Source organism: Heliangelus exortis, chromosome 17 (genome assembly GCF_036169615.1).
Source record: "Heliangelus exortis chromosome 17, bHelExo1.hap1, whole genome shotgun sequence".
Lineage (NCBI taxonomy): Eukaryota > Metazoa > Chordata > Aves > Apodiformes > Trochilidae > Heliangelus > Heliangelus exortis.
The window spans coordinates 2943791-2962342 of NC_092438.1; the positions used below are offsets into that span (position 1 = coordinate 2943791).

An 18552-nucleotide genomic window follows, 5' to 3' on the forward strand; every position below is an offset into this window, starting at 1 on the left:
GTGACAGAGACTGATTTTTCATGTCTTCCTTTCAAGCAAACATGGGCAAAGCTATGGACAAAGATATAGCTGAGCACCAGGCAGAGTGTAGTACAGAGAAGGCAATGACGTGCTGGGGTGGTACTTCCTGCAGGAATTCCTGTCCCAAAGCAGCCCAGTTGAGGTGCCTCCATTCCCTTAACAACTCTGAAGCAGCTGCATTGCTGCCAGACAGACTCAGGGTTACCCAGCACACCCACAGCCAGGCTGGTGCTGTCCCCTGAGAAGAGCAGGATCCTCAAATTGAAAGTGGGGCCCAACACTGGGACAGGCACAGGTGAAAAGGGAAAGGGGGTAAGGACAACACTGGCTCTGTTGTCCCAGACCTCTGCTCTGCCCATTACATTTTTCCTTTTCACTAATATTGCAGTTGTAGAACCCCAGTCACTTTTGTGTTAATACAGCTGATTACACCATTTTGACATATTTTACCTCCCACATCTTAAAACTTTCAGCAGCTATTCTGAAGTAACTTGTCTAGTCAGCAAGATTAAAAAACAAACAAGCACACATAAACCATTTCTCTCAACCTTTGAATTAAAGATACTCTCACTAGTTGGTGGGGAATTGATAATAAATTTGTTTCTTGTTCAGAAGCTGTGCTGTTCTAATGTCTGAAAATCCCTTTTACCAAATGGTTAGTGATTTTCCACCTCAAAATCTACCCAAACTGGGTAAAACATGTCTGCCTTATATCAGACACATCCAACAAGGATTTAAGTGAAGTTTTCTACTACTACTTTAAGATTACATTTTGCCCAAAGCAACATTCCTGGCATGACTGCAAAGGACTTGTCTTGCAGATCTCTTAAACTGATCCAAGAGCTGCCTGCATGCTTCACAGGCATGGGAATAGTTGAACACAAGAACCCCCTCTCCAAAATTAAACCAGTCACTCAGAACTTCCCTGAATATTTAGAAGTGGCTTTGAGTTGTGGCAGTATGAAGAGGAACCATGTGAAAGAGAAAGTGTTGTGGAAACACGTGGTACCACTACATGTGACAGACAGGTCTCCAGCAAGATGGGAAACAGTACATGGCACTGGCTTTCATGCTTAGCACAGACTGAAAACTGCTGCTTTTGTGCATGGATACACTGGACAAATAACACACGAGAGGAACCTACCACTCTGTGTGTGACTGTTGGGCTCTGGCAGAAATATCTCTTCTCTCCTCAGACTTCCCATCTTCCTGTTCTTCCACCTGGGATCACTGTGATCCACAGAGGTCATTGAAACATTTCCAAGTGTCTAAAAAAGTTTTATCAAATGAAAAAAACAAAAAAGGCAACAAAAGAAAACAAAAAACAGAACAAAAGAGGATTGAGAATGTTCTCATGAAAATCCTGGGAAAGCCCTTCTTGTTTCAATTCCTCCAATCTTTATTTAAATTTGTTCTCATGGGGTCATTAACCTAATAATACTTTTCCAGAACACAGAGTTTCAGAGTCTCATTGATCAGTAGGCATATTACTCACCTTTTATCTTTGCATTCTTAGTGGTAAGGAAAGGAACACAAATAAAAAGCAAAACTGACCTCCCATTTAACACCATTAGGGAAGTCTTACACCATAAGTATTCCTATTTAAGGTACAGCCAAACACAAAGACAGCCCATGCTTGGTTGGCTTCAAGGGACCAATAAAACCAGGCACTTCGGCTCTGGGGGTGCAATACACATTTGTATTTTACACACACTTAGTATGAATGCCAGTGAGAGGTTTCAGTTTCTATCTCCTGAATTTTCAGGAATGATCAGCTGGAGGTTGTTCGAATGAAGCACATGAAATGTGGTGCTCAACCAAGGAACAAAAAACATTCAGGTAAGCATTGAGGTGTCCAGCTCTGTCACAAACGAGCTGATCCTGCATGCTCTCAAGCTGAAGCAGAGCCCAGCCTCTTGGGAGGGCAGCAATCATGCTACTCAAAAAATCCCACGTAGGGAAAGTCATTCGGGAGAAAAGTGAAGAAGCAATAGACTCGAATTCCTGTCCTATTTTATCAGCCTTCAGAATCACCCGCTGAAGGATGAGGGCAAGTTATAACTTATTCTCACAAAAAAATAGCTAAAAAAACATATTAGTTACATTCTAGACCAATCTACCAGCACAAGGGCAAGAACACCTAAGAGGTTTGTTGTTATTAAGTTGTTCAGTGCAATAAGGAAGCTCCTCTGCTTTAATTCCATGTCTCCCTATTTCACAACTCCTCTCCCTTCCTCACTTTCCTCTGCTGCCTATAATACATCATCTTACTGATTATAAACACGTGTACCTAGATTACTTTGAGAGATTATATTTTTCTCAACAACATTTTATGGTTTTGTTACAAAAACTATACAGCCACACAATAAAGCAATTAAAAAATCACGTATCTGAGCTGGTGAAACACAGATGAGGTAAGAAATGTGCCTACTCGTGTCTGACTCAGCATCCTGAAACTTAACGATAATCTTTTTTTAAAAGTACCACAGAAAGTGGATGAGGAATGTTCAGAAAAGTTTGGTTATTGATTTAACTACCACTAGAATAGCTAGAAACGCTTTTTTTGTCCACATATAACATTGTTGAAACTGCTGGTGTTTTAAGTTTCTTTTTTGTCACGCGGCCTGTTATTTTCACACAAAAAGCAAGAATTAACCCCAAAAGAAGTCTCTCAGGGATGTTTACTACAACTTAACACACATACACACACACACACAAATCATCACCCTCAGTGTCAGGTGGAAAAGAGATCAAGCATCTACTGACTTTGTTTGCTTCAGTTCACCTCATGTTTCACATCCAAGTGTAAAGCTGTGTTGTTTCCACTGCAGCCTGGTCACTGGATCCAGTCACTCAGATAAGCTGGGGATCGTGGGCCCATGACCTAAGAGGAGTTGACAGAATACCAGTCTGCAACAAGTTTTTACAGCACCGAACACCACCACGGACATTGAACAGGAACAAAAGACATCAAAGCAAAGCCTGTTGCTTAGCCAAACATCTATGAGACACCCAGCACACCCCACGACCCTATGTGTGGGGTGCTTGGGCCTTGCCTCATCCCAAGGCAGAGGATGGGCTCAGCACTTATATCCTGCTGCATTTCTTCTCGATATTTTTGAAGAAATCCCTGGGCAAGAGGAATAAGACGACTGTGATGTCCCCAAATCTGAAACCATTATTTTAAACCTACAAGTGAAAGGACACAAACCCATGCCATGGAGGGAGAGGGGCCAGGACTAAGGACAGGGTGCTCAGTGCGGGAGGGAGCGGGCCCTGCGCGCCTCAGTCGCTCCCCTCGCAGCAGCGCGGGACACATTGCGCACCCAACGACCCCCGCAACAAACCGGGGACAACCGAGACCCCGGGAGAGCGGCCCGAGCCCCCCGCACCTCCCCGCCTGAGGGGAGAACGCTGCCCCAGCTGCCGCCCCGCTCCTCCCCTCACCGCTCACCGCCCACCGCCTGTGGGGGGGAGGCTACGGGCGCCCCCTGCGGGCGCGGCGCCCGGGGGAAGGCGGCCCCGCCGGGGAGCCTCGCCCCGGCTCGCCCGCGGCTCCGGTTCTCGGGCAGCCGCCGCCCCACAACTCCGCCGGCTTCGGGACGCCCGGAAACGGCAGCTGCCCCCCATACAGACATGAGCGGGTTCAGGGCCGCCGGAGAGCCGCCGAGCTGGCAGCGGGGCAGCAGCGGTAAGGGTGCGGGGGAGGCAGGTACCGAACGCCGCGGGGTCAGGCGGGGAGGGGGCAGCCCCCGGGGCTCCGGCTGCTGGCGGGAAAGGGAGCGGCGCTGCCCCCGCCTCACCTCCCTCAGCGCTGCGGGGTGCCGGGGGGCGGCCGTGCCGGGGTGCCCGCGGGGCTGCGGCCGGGGGCCATGTTGTGGCGAGACCCGCGCCGCAGCCCCTCTGCTTTCTCCCTCAGAGGTCTTTGTTCCTGAGGACACCCGTGCCGCCGCACCTGTGGATTTCCTGCAGGACCTGCCCAGCCATCAGTCGGCGCTGAGGCGGCGAGCTACCGGCGGGGGCACCCGGGAGCGGTGGGCAGCCCCGCAGGGCTCCGAGGGGTTCCGGGCTGCCGAGGCCCGCGGGACGGAGGGGGATGAGGCTACTCCTTGCCCCCTCAGAGAATACCCCCTGAGCATCGCCGAGAAGAGGAGGCTAAGGTTAATCTTTACACCTTTTTAAATTAAAAAAAAAAAAAAAAAAAAAAAATATTAATTTTTCCTTAACTCAGCTCAGAAGGCTGAAGCGGAACTGAATTCACCTGTGTCTATTTTACGCTGTGATCTGTGGTTTTGACGGAAAGTTGCCTAGGTTTTCATGCCTGAGCGCGGGGTGCTCCCTATGGCACCTCCAGCTGCAGGAGCCTGGCTGGGGGCTCTTGGTGAGGGAGTAGCTGGCTGCTGGGAGGAGCAGGTTGAACTGGAAGGAATTAGTTAAAACGAGGGATTCCCTGCGGCAGCTAAATGTATTTCTCGCTGACTTTGTTTTGTTTGGTTGGTTTTTTACCTCAGAATTTTGTGTTTTCACGGGTCACTGGGTTATCTTGTATCAGTAACCCCCTTCTGCTGTGCCAGTACTTCAGCTTTTGAGTCTTCTCGGCAGTTCTTTTAGCATACATTCTGCTCTCTCAGGTGTGGCTCAGAAAAAGAAAATTTGCAACTCCATTTCTTTTTTTTTTTTTTTTTTTTTTTTTTTTTTTTTTTTTTTTTTTTTCCCCCCCAGAATCCCTTTTTCAATTGTTCTTTGTTGTGAGCAATTAGCAATTCCTGCCCCTCCGGTAGTAACCCCAGCAGGGAGAGAATCGCAGAGCATGCTTTGCCCTGCTTGTATTTCTCTGTTGTCTCAAGTCTTACTGCAAGGCGTCAGGTATTTTGTAGCTGTGGTAATGAACCAGGAGAGAAGTGGAAGTACCATTAATGTCTGGTGTTCCCCAGAGAGCACGTTACTGGCTTGCAGTAACAGTTGGGAAAAGGGTTACAGCCTGGCCCTGGAGTTAAGTTGAGCTCTGCAGTCTAGACACAAGGAACAGAAGATCTAGGTTGGGGTAAAGGAAAATGCTAAACAGATTGTTTCTTTTATTTGAAGTTGGGTATCTAAACTAAGTTCTTCAAGAAAGAATAGATGCAGGCCTATGGCAATGGTGTGTGTCAGGAATGGGGTTGGGGAGTTTTAAGTTTGTTTACACGTTTTAGCACTATGAGATTCTGGTGGGGCTTCTTGGAACTTCTGCAGATCAGCAACCTCTGTGTGCTGTGCAGCAGCTGCCAACACAAAATGCTTGATGTACTAAATCTCCTGAAAGCTGAACAGTGAACTTCTGTAACACAGCTGAATGTGCAGCCCACGCCCCTATCTAATATGCAGACCAAACAGGCCAGAAAGTTCTCCAGAGTGTCTGCTTCAAGCACTACATGCTGCAGCCTGTAGTTTCCACAAAATTAAGTCTTTTGAGAGTAGCTATACTTACACTTAAAAAATAGGTCATCTGTTGCCTGTTGTTGCATATGGGGTTTAATTCAGCTTCCTGCCAAAGTGTGAATTTTAATGTCAGCTGAGAAGGATATGGAAAAGGTCAATGTACAGCAGGCATGGCAGGGGCATGGTGTGATGGTGAGTTACCCCCCTGAGTAAGATTGTGTAAAAAGTCTTTTAAAATTGAAACCTTTGTCTTCTACTGTAGCACAGTGTCCTTATGGGTTCTTAACTGTTGCCCTATTTCTGTGGCATCAGGGGCTGCAACAGCATTTGCTGCATTCAAGTCATTCTTCAAGCTATGTGTCTGGGATGTTTGTCTGGTTTTAGTATTTCTTAAAAGAAAAAGTGAAATTCAAACTTTGAGGCACTTAAGCTTCTCCTTGATGCTGCCACAAATGCAAATGTATGCATGTAGTGTAAATATCTCTAAGCGAGAAGTGTTTAAGAATTATAGACAGTTTGTGGCACATCCTTGGTGTTTATTTGCAATGAAAAAGCAGACCCACACATGCTGGCAAAGAAGTACTTTCTCAAATTTATTGAGTTGGCACTTTCCGATTATTTTTCCAAGATGCTATAATAATGAATAATGCTATAAAAATGAATAATTTTAGTAACATGGGTTTTTGTGTAATGTGATGTAAGAGTTAAAATTATAAAATCCAATTGGAATATTTAAGCCTCTTTGTAGCTCTTTTTTTTTTTTTCCCCACAAAATATTTTGAAATTTTAAGCTGATTTTGAGATTTGTGGAAAAAAATATTACTATTTTGAACAGCTGCATTTGTAACACTGAAGAGGAAAGATAGATAACCTTAGAGAATTTTTTTTTTTTTTTTTTTTAGTTTTCCAGCCATTTGTAAATACGAAATCATTAATGGCAACTTCCCTGAGGTTCCACAGGGAATTTCAGCTACATATTTTCTCTGCATTGTGCTATTGTCAACTGGATTTTGTGAGAGGACTTGATATATTTGAATTAATTTGTCACAGCTGCCAGGAGGAACAGACAGGGACAGCCAGTGTGTTCCTTCGCTGATCACTGCCTCTGAAGCTGCAGACATGTATTTCTTGTGCTCAGTAACTGTATTTCTTGATTTTTAGGGACTTCCAGCAGGCTGATACAAAACGTTTATCTGTATGGAAACAGTGGAAAAGATCTAGCAGTAAATCGTTGAGAAAAATCCTCAGTGAAGCCAGGGAGCTGTCATCCTACCTGAAGCTTTGGCGCCATACTATTCACAGCATAGAAGGTATCTACTGTCTTACATCAATTTCTCCTGTTTCATGCTGCTCTTATTATTGGTAGTTTTACATATGTGAGTGTAGTTTCAGGTTTTAGGGAGTCACCTCCTTCCTTTATTATTGCTCATGCAAAACCCATGATGGGGTAGAAGGACGTATAGTGGAGAAAATTATTAAAAGGTCACATTTCAGTTATCTTGCTAAAAGCCCACAGTAGTTAAAACTAGCTTTAATGTTTCATCTGGTAACTATGTAATTGAATTCATAATTCTGTGCTTATTCTGTGGTTTTAATGATTTTGTCATCTTCATACTGGCATATGTTTTTTTCATTCCCAGGGAAATTCGGTACTGGCATCCAGTCCTACTTCTCCTTCCTGCGTTTTCTGGTCCTGCTGAATTTTATAATGTTTATCCTGATGTTCAGTTTTGTTACCCTTCCCACCGTATTTTCCAGATATGGAATATTCAACAGTAGCATTGCTAAAATTCCTCTGGAGAACACAGGTAGAAATCTCTTATGTACTGATGGTTTTTGTAAGATTCCCCCTTTCTGTCAGCTTCTCCTCCACCTCCTGGGTCAAAGAAATGTTGGGTTTTTTTGTTTTTTTTTTAAGATAAGAACCTGGCAGATTTGAATTAACTTGATCTTGCACTTTACTGGACTTTACCATTTAACAACTTTCCTGTCTTTCTTTTGACAGGGTCTCACTGCACAGTCTATAAACCCAGTGGTAATAAGGGTCTCGTTTACTTCTATACTTACCTCAAAGATCTGCTCAGTGGCACTGTAAGTAATTAATTTTTTAAAATGAAGTTTTTGTGTCTCAGATAACATGTAAAATGTGAGAACATTTTACGTGGGCAATGAAGCTTTAATAATTCTGAAAAATGACAAGGCATGTGCCTCACTGGGGTAAAATTAGCATTTGCCCTTTGTCTGTGAGAAGGGGAGTTTTCAAACTGACTTTTGCTGAGTATTCACAAGGCCTGGTTGGCCAAGTGAATGGCCAACCTCTCCTTGCTGGCTGTGCCTCTCCCCTGCAGCTGCTAAGCATTACATATTCTATAGCACGCTGCCTATTGTGTAGGGTCTCAGTGGCATTGTCACAGAGCTCTTTGCTTGGAGAGGGGAGGGATTTTAAGCACAAAGCCTCTGTGTCACAGTTTGGTAGAGGCAATGGCAGCATTTAGAAGCTACAGACTGTTGGGGCTTGCTGGGAGCCCCAAGAGTAATTTTAAATTTCCAAAACGATTGAATTATACCAGTCTGGATTTAACTGAGCAGTTGCTACTATTAAAAATTCCATTTAAACTTCGTGTTTTCACAGGGGTTCCTTGAAGTGACAAGTTTGTTTTATGGCTATTACACAATAGATGGTGTATGGGTCAGTATCATGAGCTACAACTTACCACTAGGATATCTGCTGGCTACATTTGCCTACCTTGGATTAAGTCTTATATGGATAATAAAAAGGTAGAGATGTTGGTATGGTTAATTTAACTGTTGTTTCAGTTTACATTGCATTCTTGCTTGTGTAGAACATGCTATGTTCTAGAATGGTTTTATATGGAACTGGAGAATCTTTTGCTAAAGGATGCAGTGCCACAGTAGCCTTTGTGTTTGGGAAAGTGAGCCAGAAACATAAATAAAAATAAATCAATTTGAATTAATACCTTTTTATATGTATTCATAGGTACAAATAAAAGACCCTCAGTAGTAGACTTTGTTTTGGGTTTTTTGGGTGGTTTTTTTTTCCATCTCAGTTTTCTGAATCAGCTCTTGCATTGTCAGGGAACTGTGGCTGTGTCTAAGTGCAAAGGCAAGTCACCTGTGTCAGTCCTGGTGACCAGAGCTGACTGTGCTTGCTGCAGAACCTCACTGAAAGCTTCCCAGAGACTTGCAGACCTAAAGCAAATGTAGCTGTTTGCTCCTGGGTGGGGTAATTCAGTCTTTGATGAGCCAGGCTGCCTAAGGTGTGGGTTTGTGTTTCTTTTTCTGTGGATGTAATGTCTCTTTGTGAGTGAAGTGAAATTGCATTTTTCTCTAGGTCTGTGGAGGGATTTAAGCAAAACTTGGTGCATAGTGAAGATCAATTTCAGAGTTACTGTAACAAAGTCTTTGCAGGCTGGGACTTCTGCATCACAGATCCAAACGCAGCCCGGCTGAAACAGCGCAGCCTGCAATACGAGCTCCAAGTGAGTAAATCTCTTTTTTTCTATGACTGGTTTCATATAGCTTAGAAGACTTAAAAAGAGGGGTGTATAATTTTGCAGAAAATGGAATAAGGACAGGAAACACTGAAGTAGTTTATGCTGGGAGCAGGGCAGCATCCTCTTGCATGCCTTCTAGGTAGCTAGGGTTGATGTGGAATATGAGAAAGATTGATCCTGAAGTTGATGGCCTTTTCCCCATCCTCTGGGGACTGCAGCCAGTCTGTTGGCTGCTTGTCTTATCTCTCTTCTCCTCACACTCCAGTCCTGCTTCCTGTGTTAGTTTCTCCATAATCCAACAGGAAAAGCTGTCTCAGCTGTGGGCAAAGCCTTTGTGCTGTAGGGAATCAGTCTGATTATTCTGGGTTAGAAGTCTGCTGTGTGGTAGGCAATAGTTTGGGGAGGAATAAAACTCAGATGGTACTCTCCATACAATTTGAGAGCATTGTTGTAGTAAGAAGATGCTGAAGGTTTTTCATTAGGTGTCTTTGACACCCATGCAAATGCTGATGCAATGAATAGATTTCCCAAATTGTAAAGATCTCTGAGAAGAGAATCTGAAAGTCTTGTCTGGTGAAACCAGAATCTCCTTTTTGCTCTCAGTACACTGGAAGCAGAGATTGTGTAGTGACACAATTGCCTTTGAAGAGATACTTCCACAAAGCAGTAATTACAGATCTCAAAAATTACAGTGGGTTGCTTTCTATGCTAGTAAAGTTCACAGTCATCTTTTTTTTGTCATGTAACAACACTTTTGTCTTTAGAACTCGCACCTTAGATGAGCTTGCCCCTTAATAATGCTGCTTGATGAAGATAAATCCTCAATATACCTGGGTAGTCTGTGGGTTTGCCCAGATTAAATTGCCTTTGCAGGCAATACAGTATTTCATTCACATCAGCTAAGGTGAAGATGACAAGTTTACATGAGAAACTGCTGAAGACTGTACTTCTTTCTCTCTGTGCCATCTGCCAATTTCCTTTACAAAAAGTATGAGAAAGAAGTTTGAGCCAGAGCAAGAAGGACTGGTTGCTTACCTGCAGAAGTAAGGAGATGGGTGGCTTCATTTACCAGTTTCAGAGTTTAGCGCCAAGGTACCCAAGATCAGTCTGTCAGGATAAACAGACAAGTTGTCTTTCTCTCCTCAAGGAGCTATGTTACTGATCTAGGAAAGATAAGAGGATTAAGAAACACTTGTCTTTGGCTGCAGGGCCCTTAGCATGAAGAGACTGAGCACACAGGAGCTTCTGTTCCTGCATGGACTTATTTGTGTCAATGAAAAGACACTCTTGAGTTCAGTGTGCTGGAGTGACCCTCCTAGAAAATGCTGTGGATTTGCATATCCCAGAGGTAGAAGACATGGTGTCAAGTGTTGTATGCTGCTGAACCAGAAAACCACACACCTTTTTTCTTTTGTTTGTAGACAGACTTGGAGGAAGACAGACTGAGGCGAAAAATAGCTGACAGGACAACTAAAGAGAAGCTCCGTATCTATTCTCTGAGAATACTTATAAATATCATTGCCATTGCAGTTTTATCAGGATGTTTTTACTCTATTTATAGAGCAACAGTCTTCTCTCAAGAAAACTCTAACGTAAGTATCAGACATGATATTAGGACAACTTCAGTTGGGGCTGGAGATTACAGCAAGAGGAACTATTGTGAAAGAGTCAAGTGTCTTAATATAGCACCCTTCATGCAAGGGATCTGAAAATGCTTTCTACAGACTTAGATTTTTTTTTTTTAGTAGGAGAGAATGAGAAAGATTGAGAACCCTGTGCATAAAACCCCAGTGATATAACCCTTCCATGTGGAGGCTTCAGTGTTGTGTGCCCTGGACCCAGTGCAGCTGACAAAAAAAGCAGCCCTCACTTTGCTTCCCGTGGAACGGTTCTCACCTCACTGATGTGCTGGTACAAGTGCTTGGATGTCTGGGCAGTTAACTGGCTGAGGGAACTGATCTGTTTTAAACAAACTTATTAGTGATCACTTATTTGAACTCGTTTGCTGCTGAACTGCAAAAATGAACAGCAAGGGAAAGGGAAAGTAAAGGTTATGATCTGTATTGTGGCTTGTGTGGGGAAACAGGAAGGCTTTGAACAGAGTGCTCTGCAGAAGAAAAAGTTTTTGCATCAGTATTGGAAAGAATCGGATTAGGTGGAGTTGCTCACCCCTGGCAGGACAAGCAGATGGGAAGAGCTGTTCAGAAGCAGAACAAAACACGCAGGTGACAGTTTCAACAGTTTTGCAACAGTGATTGACTTCTGCATAACACCCCAGGGCTGAATTAGCCTGATGTGAACAGGAACTCCACTTTTTCTCTCCTCTCTGTTGACTGTTGATGTGATGGCCACTGGCTGGGGAAAGTTGTTTGTGCTGGACCTAAGTCTTGACTTCTAGAAACTGATAGGATTGCAAAGTGAGATGCAGGAAATGGGAAATAAAGAGGTGTGTGTAAAAGCTGGTAGCCTTAGTGCTGGGTTAGACAACAAAGTCAGACACAAGCCTTGGTGAGATGAGCTGCTTCAAACAGAAGCACTGAGGAGGCTCAGAAATACTCCTGTCTGGAGGTAGAGTTACTGGTGAAGCAAGCAGGAGAAAGCAAGGGTGTGCAGCAGCAAACTGCAGAGATAGATAGCAGGGATCAGGCCTGCAGTTCCAAATGTAGGTGGAGATTGAAGACAGTGTAAAAGATGCTGCCTGAATCCTGGGCAAGAGAGCCTCGTGGGTAACTGGAGAGAGTGTGATGTCAGGAAGGTGTGTTTCTCTAACCTTTCTCTTATATTTTCATGTACAGGTTGTCAGCACTATGAACTCCCAGACTAATCTCCTAGTACAGTATTTGCCTTCCATGGTGATCACGTTGGCCAACTTTGTTGCTCCTCAGATCTTCTCACTTCTGATTAGATTTGAAGATTATTCACCAGCCTTTGAAATCAGGCTGACGCTCATGAGGTAAAGGTGTTTTTATTGTGGCCTTGTATGTTTCAACAACTTGTTCTTTGTAGGTTATAAGTATTGTAAAGATTGAAATATCAAGAAGCAGAGAGCTTGGACTCTGCACTGGAGAGCCAAGCACGTATTGTTTGACTTACATTAATTGAAAATGTTAGTTTTAAATCTGCAAACAGTCTCCTCTTTTGATGACAGTACAGTGCAGTCATTTCAGCTTCCAGGTTTTGCTCTCAGGCCCATCTGTCTGTGTGATCTGAACATCCTTAACAACCTGAATAAATGGTCAGTAGAGGAGTTGTGGCTGCAGAGCTGTCGATTCACACTGTTTCGTGTGCAGCAGTTCCTTGAGTGAGCAAGTGTACAGCAGTGACTGAAGCCTGGCTTTGCTCAAGGCAGAAGTTAAAAGTTTTGGCATAAAAGATATTTCAATGTGAGAGCACAAAGAACAAGCATTTGGCAACTTAAGGCATTATGATCTTTGCTGAAGCATCTGAACTCCGTTAAGCCTCTGTGCTTTCTGTTTCTGATTTGGCTAAGTGCCTCTGAAGGTCTGGGTTTACCTGAGAAAGAAATGCTGCACGCAGAGTTGTTGCCTGGCTTCTCAAACTGTACTTGAGAGACTCACAGCCCATTGTGGCATCAAGATGTGCAGCTGAAATAACTGATCTAGGAGCAATACTGAGGGAAGAAACAAGGGACTTGCCGGAAGCAGGGAAGGTGAAAACCTATTTAACTTGCTGCCAAGGAAAGATTTGTGTTCCTCACCTAGCTGGCTGTTCTATTAAAGCTCTGTACTACCCATTTGTGTTTCAAGCCTTCCTTGGACTCCTGTGCAAGTTGAGCGAGGTGTCAGAATGGCTTTTTTTCTGACAGGCTTTGGACTGGGTTTTGCCTTTCTTCCAGGTGTGTCTTCGTGCGGTTGGCCAGCATTGGTGTTCTCTTGTTCTCACTGTGGGGTCAGATCTCCTACTGTGACTCTGACAAGTGTAAGGCCTGTGGATACAACTATGAACTCTATCCTGTAAGCAGATTTATCTTGGTCTTTAATCATCTCAACTTAATAGAGACTTATTTTCTGTGAGACTTGCTTGTCTAGAGGCATTTGGAATCAAACCCGGGGCTGCCATTCCTGTTCTACCTAATCCTGGTTCTTGCTGCTGCTCACTGCAAACAAGTACAGTTCATACATACACCTTCTGCCAGTTTAAAACTCTTATTAGAATTACTCCAGTGGCAGATTAATTATTTGAGGTAACTCTGTTTTGGAGACAATTGTGTTACTGCCTTTTCGCTCCAATAAGATAAATGGTATTTCCTCAAAGAAAAATGAACAAAAGTATTCAGGCATGAAAGCCCTGAAATATTTAAATATTTCACAAATGAAAGTTGATTTGAACTTTATGGTGTTAGCTGACTGAGATACTTGTTACTTTAGTGATTGACAGATTTCTTTTTCACTTGTTTATTTACACTCGTAATCTTGTTATTTCTGACTTGTTTTTATAGTGCTGGGAATCTGATGTTGGGCAAGAAATGTATAAACTGATGATATTTGATTTAATTATGATTCTTGCTACGACCCTCTTTGTGGAATTTCCTAGAAAGTAAGTATTTCTGCCTTTTCAGTGTAGTTGGCAAATGGCATATGAAATACCAGATTACCAGATTTAAAATAAAACAAACACATTCCTGGTGATTTGTGCACTTGTTTGCTATTCAGATGGCTGTGTAGTTTTTAATATTTGAGCCTTTTTTTTATTTATTTCAGAGATTTTTCTGTTGTGTAATACTTAAATGCTAAATATCTCTGTGTTCCAAATGTGTTAGGATTCAATTAAGCTCTATAACATCAATTTAGAACCAATAATATTTTTTGATTTTAGGCTGTTAGTTACTCATTGCTCTTGCAAGCCAGTTCAGTGGTGTGGATTGCAGGAATTCAGAATTTCTGACAATGTCCTGGAAATCATTTATGGTCAGACTATCTGCTGGATTGGAACCTTCTTTTCACCACTTCTCCCTGCAATAGCAACTATAAAATACTTCATCATCTTTTACATTAAAAAGGTAACAGAAGTGTGTGGTAAACAGAAAAATATTGTTTTTGTTTTAAATAAATCTTTTTATGTAATAAAGCTAGTCTGGAACACTTCTCTGCAGCAATCTATTTACTAGCAGCACAGGTTAGAACTTGGACAAAATTTTACTAAGCTGCTAAAATTTGGAAGCAAAATGGAAAAAAACCAAGCTGGGTTGGATGTCAGGGTGTGATTTCTGCATATCAGAAGCTCTGCTCTGTGACCACACAGCTCCTTCTGTGCATCAAACTCTTCACTGACATTTTAATTCTTACACGAAGGGATGCATCCAGTGAAGGTGTGGCAGAACAGAACTAAAGCTGTGCCACCATCCTGAGCCAGATGACTGTGTCAGTTAATGTGCAAGTGTATGAGGTCCTCTGGATAAATTTTCACTGGAGACATTAATTTAAACCAGAATGTAACACTTCTTGTCCGAGTCATTTTCAGTCCATGTCTGTCAAAGGAAGGATGGCTACATGGTAGCTGGTAGCATATTGGAGAGGGGGAAATTCAGCTGGAGGGGGAAAGTATACTTGGATGTATGTATATGGATATACTGGTAACACTCTTGTTCACTTTCCTTCTTCAGATCAGTTTGATACACACGTGTAAACCTGCAGCTAGGCCTATCAGAGCATCAAGTTCCAATTTTTTCTTCTTGGTGGTGCTGTTGATTGGGCTCGTCTTGGCTTTTATTCCTGTGGGAATCAGTATAGCACTGTAAGTGAAAATTTAACTTCTATGAAGCTGACATTTGTTCTAAGGTTGTCAGTTCCCTAAAAACTTTGGAATGATAAATTGGAATGAAATATATAGTGGTATAATAAATCAAATTAAACTTTGTTTCTATTTAAAAATCAACAGTTTTAGAGACAAGGGACACTTTTACCCAATCTGCAAAATGGTACTGCTTGTGCTGGATTATCTTATCTTTACATTTTGGTAAGAAGTCCTTTCTGTTTGGCTTCTTTGACAGTATTCCCTCCTCCAAGGCATGTGGACCATTCAGAAGTTTTAACACATCATGGGCAGTTGTTCCAGATACAATACTTGGGTTTCCAACAGTTCTGCAGCAGGTCCTTCATGGCATAGCATCAGAAGCTTTTGCAGTGCCTTTTTTTATGGTCATTTGGTGAGTACTGTGGAAACCTGATTCCATCAGGCAGCTGCATTGTTCATTGCCTTCCTTGCTGAACTGATGCCAAACAACTCTTAGAACAGATTTGCCATTTTAAGTCAAAAGCATCTCAGCTCTCACATCTTTGCCCATGTATTCACACTGATTGGCTTTATTCTGTTTCCTCTTGCACGTCCCATATCCCACACTTGTCTTTCTCAAAAGCATTAACTGTGAATCATTCTGTAAATCAGCATTGTAAGCCCTGTGATGGTGACCACAAATCCCATCCACAAGCCTTGGTTTAAAAAAAAACAAAACAAAACAACAAACCTATAGCAGTCATTCTGTAGGATAAAATTCAGCAGAGCGGAGGATGGTTTGCTCTGCTGTTATTTAGTATTTGGGAAAGAACATACATTATTTGAGGCTTTTGTGCCATTCTAGTTCTTGCAGCTGCTCTTCATAATTTAATGCACCGTGGATAATCTGAGTCACAGATCACATCTGGAATATGTGCCATAAGGAATGGCTGCAGCACTGCTCTGTGATTGCTTGCCATACCTAAAAACTGCAGTAGGAGCAGAGTTACTCCAGTGAAACTTTACCAAACTTTATTTCTGGGAAGCAACTCCCCCATACAGAGACTCAGAGCTTGGCAGGAACTGACAGTCCAGGCAAAGCTGGTGGAACACAAGCTGCAATATCTGAAAGTGGCCTCTGTCCCCTCACACTGCCTCTGCCTGCTGGCAGCACACATATCTCAGCAGATGCTTTTAAGCAGAGCTGTGCTCACCCTACCCCAGATGTACGTTGTGGTTTTTTTTCTTTGTTTTTTTGTTTGTTTGTTTGTTTTGTTTTTTTGGTTTGGTTTAGTTTTTTTTTTTTTTTCTTCAACTTCCTACCTGAAGCAAATGCACAATCTGACAAACAATTCCTCTAGCTCACAACAGCCTTTTTCTAACTAGTTCTGTTTTGCATGATGCTGACATATAACCTTGGTTTGTTGTTTGCAGCCTCATTATGTTCTATTGCATTGCCTTGGCTGGAGCACACAAACGAGTGGTTGAGCAGCTGAGGGAGCAGCTGGTTTTGGTAAGATTTGATCCACCTTTTTGTGCCCCTGAAGTTTTCTTTCTTGTGTCAGTAATCAGACATGCAGAAGAACAGCAGTTTTCATAGTCCTCTCGATATCTGATGTTTGCACAGACAGTGAAAAATGTTTTACAGACTACACAGGAAAAATAACAGAAGCACTACAGTGTTTCTCAGTCTTGTTTTCTTGAGTACCAGCTGCAACTGCAGCAAGGTCTGGTTATATCCAGCAACACACATGCATGAGATATGGGTCTGGGAAGTGCTGTCCCTGTTCTTCATCACCTTGCTTAAATCCACCCAGCTTCATGGGGTTTTTCTCTCAGACAAGAATCTGAGTCTTGTGCTTCCTGTCTCCTCCACCATCTTACACAGCTCCCCCCTCTCTTACATTCTCTGCCCTCACAAACAGGCATCCTCTCTGGTATTGCTCCACTTGCAATGGGGACCTGAAGTGGAGCAGGCCACCACTAATTAGTCCTGCTGGTTAGTTAAGAGTTAGGAGAACAGTTCCAGTGCAGAAATGTTTCCTTGTGACCATCAAGTGCTGCTGCCACATCTGACATTGTTCACACACTGGGGTCTGTCAGGCTGCTCTGGTCAGAGCCTCCCTACTGAGACTTCCCACTCTCTCAGGACACAGCCCATTTCTTGGTGTGTGCTTCCTTTAGCTACAACATTGAACAAACCATTCTTAGAAAAACACTTCAGCAAAGAGTTTTGAAGAGTAAGGAGCAAAAACTTGATTGCTTTTTCAAGGGTTCTCAAATCAGTTAGGAATTCTGAAAATCCTTGTGCTTTTTATTGGTGTTTGGTCACTGCTGTGAGGCTTCTCAGAAGCCTGGTTTAAAGTTCTGAGGTGAGTGAGATGTTCTTATTAGGCTCAATGCAGAACTCTTGGTATAAGACCTAACATGACATAAATAAAGTCAAGAATATTGTAAACTTAACATTGCTCAGGTAGTTGTGAGTGTGCTGGGAGCCACTTATTAGGCCACAATGTGCTGAGTGCACCTATTTATTTCTAAATAAAAAATGAGCTGTTCATAGATACCTTGTGTTGCCTCTGTTCATCTAGAATGTGCTTTTTATTCTGTCCTTCCAGGAGAGCCGTGACAAGATGTTCCTAATCAGAAAGATAACAGAAGCTCAGAGGCAGTCTTGAAAACCACAAAAAGCCAAAAGAACTTCCTGGAACTCCCTGAGCCACTAAATAAGAGTAGAAAACTGAGAGGCTGACTGGCACCCTGGCCCTGTTATCTGGAATGGACTCTTACGTCTTAGCCTTGATGATGCTTGTTTCCAAGACTGGAAATGCAGCTAATATATGTGTTAGAGCTGCCCAAAAACTGTGTGGTAGGACACTTAATTGCTGCTACAATTTCAGCATTGTTGGGTTTTGTTAAGTCCCAATTTTTTTTCAGCAATTTTGGGGAAAATGTGATCAGAACTGAAACTTCGTACTGTTTTTACTAGTCAGGAGGGAGGGGGAGGTTTTTTGCATGTTTCCGACTTGCTACTCTTTTAAAACCAAAACAAAAGAGATGTGTAGGTTGGCATTTTGAAATAGCACACAGGAAAAGATAAGGTAGCATGGGTTTGAAAGGAGCTTTCAAAATAGTTTTAGAAAAGAGACCTCATTGTTTATTTTGCACTGAAATAGCAAGTGCAGTTGAACACTGGATAACTTCACGAAATGGTTCAGAGAAAGTGAACTGATAAAAGAGCTTTGAAAAAAGACTGGGAGCAGGAGGAGACCCCTGGTCAGGTCAGTGAGCAGGGAACCCCATTGCCCCAGGAGCAGCCTCACTGCTGGGCAGTAGCCTTTTAATTTTTATTATTAAAAAAAAATATGTTAGGGCATTATTACTTGCCATGACATTTGTGTTTTTATTCTTACACAGTGACTACTGTCCTCACTGTTCTAAAATGTGAGTATTTCCTAGTTAAGCTGTAGTTTGGGAATGCAGCACTCAGAAATTTTGGTGCCTCGACCCTTCCAATTCAGGTTTCTTCTCGCTTGGCTGGCGTGATGGAGGGGTGTGACTTCTGAGTAAGCTGCTGACTGTTCACTTTATTTAAAGGTTGTGCTTAAGAATTTTCTGTACAGAATTGTGTTTATTGCTTGGCACGCGCCGGTAGCGCGTTCAGTTCATATTTAAGGGACCGTTCTGATTATATAAAGTTTGGGAATGTTTTCTCTTTTCCTGTTAAAGAACTTTGCGTTCCATGAATGATTTAATTGTTCAATAAACCGCAGCCTCTGACGTTGTTCCGCTCCCTTCGCTCCGCCAGGGGGCGCTGCCCCCAGCGCCGCCCCCGTTCCCATGGCAACGGGGACGCCGGCCCTGA

The 18552-nt window shown here is 42.8% G+C and overlaps 1 protein-coding gene and 1 long non-coding RNA gene across 3 annotated transcripts; one reads left to right on the forward strand and one right to left on the reverse strand.

Annotated features, from left to right (window-relative positions):
• Positions 1–1169: 1169 nt before the first annotated feature.
• Positions 1170–3410, reverse strand: LOC139804358 (uncharacterized). The gene is made up of 3 exons (XR_011729347.1): positions 3233–3410; positions 2748–2905; positions 1170–1289 (listed from the first exon to the last, which is right to left on the reverse strand). It is a non-coding gene; the product is annotated as an uncharacterized lncRNA (long non-coding RNA).
• Positions 3411–3529: 119 nt separating this feature from the next.
• On the forward strand, positions 3530–18464 carry TMC7 (transmembrane channel like 7). 2 transcript variants are annotated; one of them, XM_071761541.1, is made up of 16 exons: positions 3530–3733; positions 3941–4181; positions 6601–6749; positions 7080–7247; positions 7445–7530; positions 8072–8217; positions 8792–8939; positions 10376–10546; positions 11750–11907; positions 12811–12928; positions 13414–13511; positions 13791–13974; positions 14578–14708; positions 14965–15120; positions 16122–16200; positions 17306–18464. In XM_071761541.1, exons 1-16 carry the CDS (start codon positions 3658–3660, stop codon positions 17363–17365), a joined length of 2169 nt encoding a protein of 722 aa, XP_071617642.1. In that variant the 5' UTR covers positions 3530–3657; the 3' UTR covers positions 17366–18464. The 2 variants fall into 2 exon arrangements, with proteins under 2 accessions (XP_071617642.1, XP_071617643.1); XM_071761542.1 differs by having other exon boundaries at positions 3530–3712.
• Positions 18465–18552: the final 88 nt, after the last annotated feature.

Coding starts and splice junctions, on each gene's coding strand:
- TMC7 (XM_071761541.1), top strand. CDS start 3,658: ATGAGCGGGTTCAGGGCCGCCGGAGAGCCGCCGAGCTGGCAGCGGGGC. Junction 6,750..7,079: donor TACTATTCACAGCATAGAAG/GTATCTACTGTC, acceptor TTTCATTCCCAG/GGAAATTCGGTACTGGCATC. Junction 7,248..7,444: donor AATTCCTCTGGAGAACACAG/GTAGAAATCTCT, acceptor TTCTTTTGACAG/GGTCTCACTGCACAGTCTAT.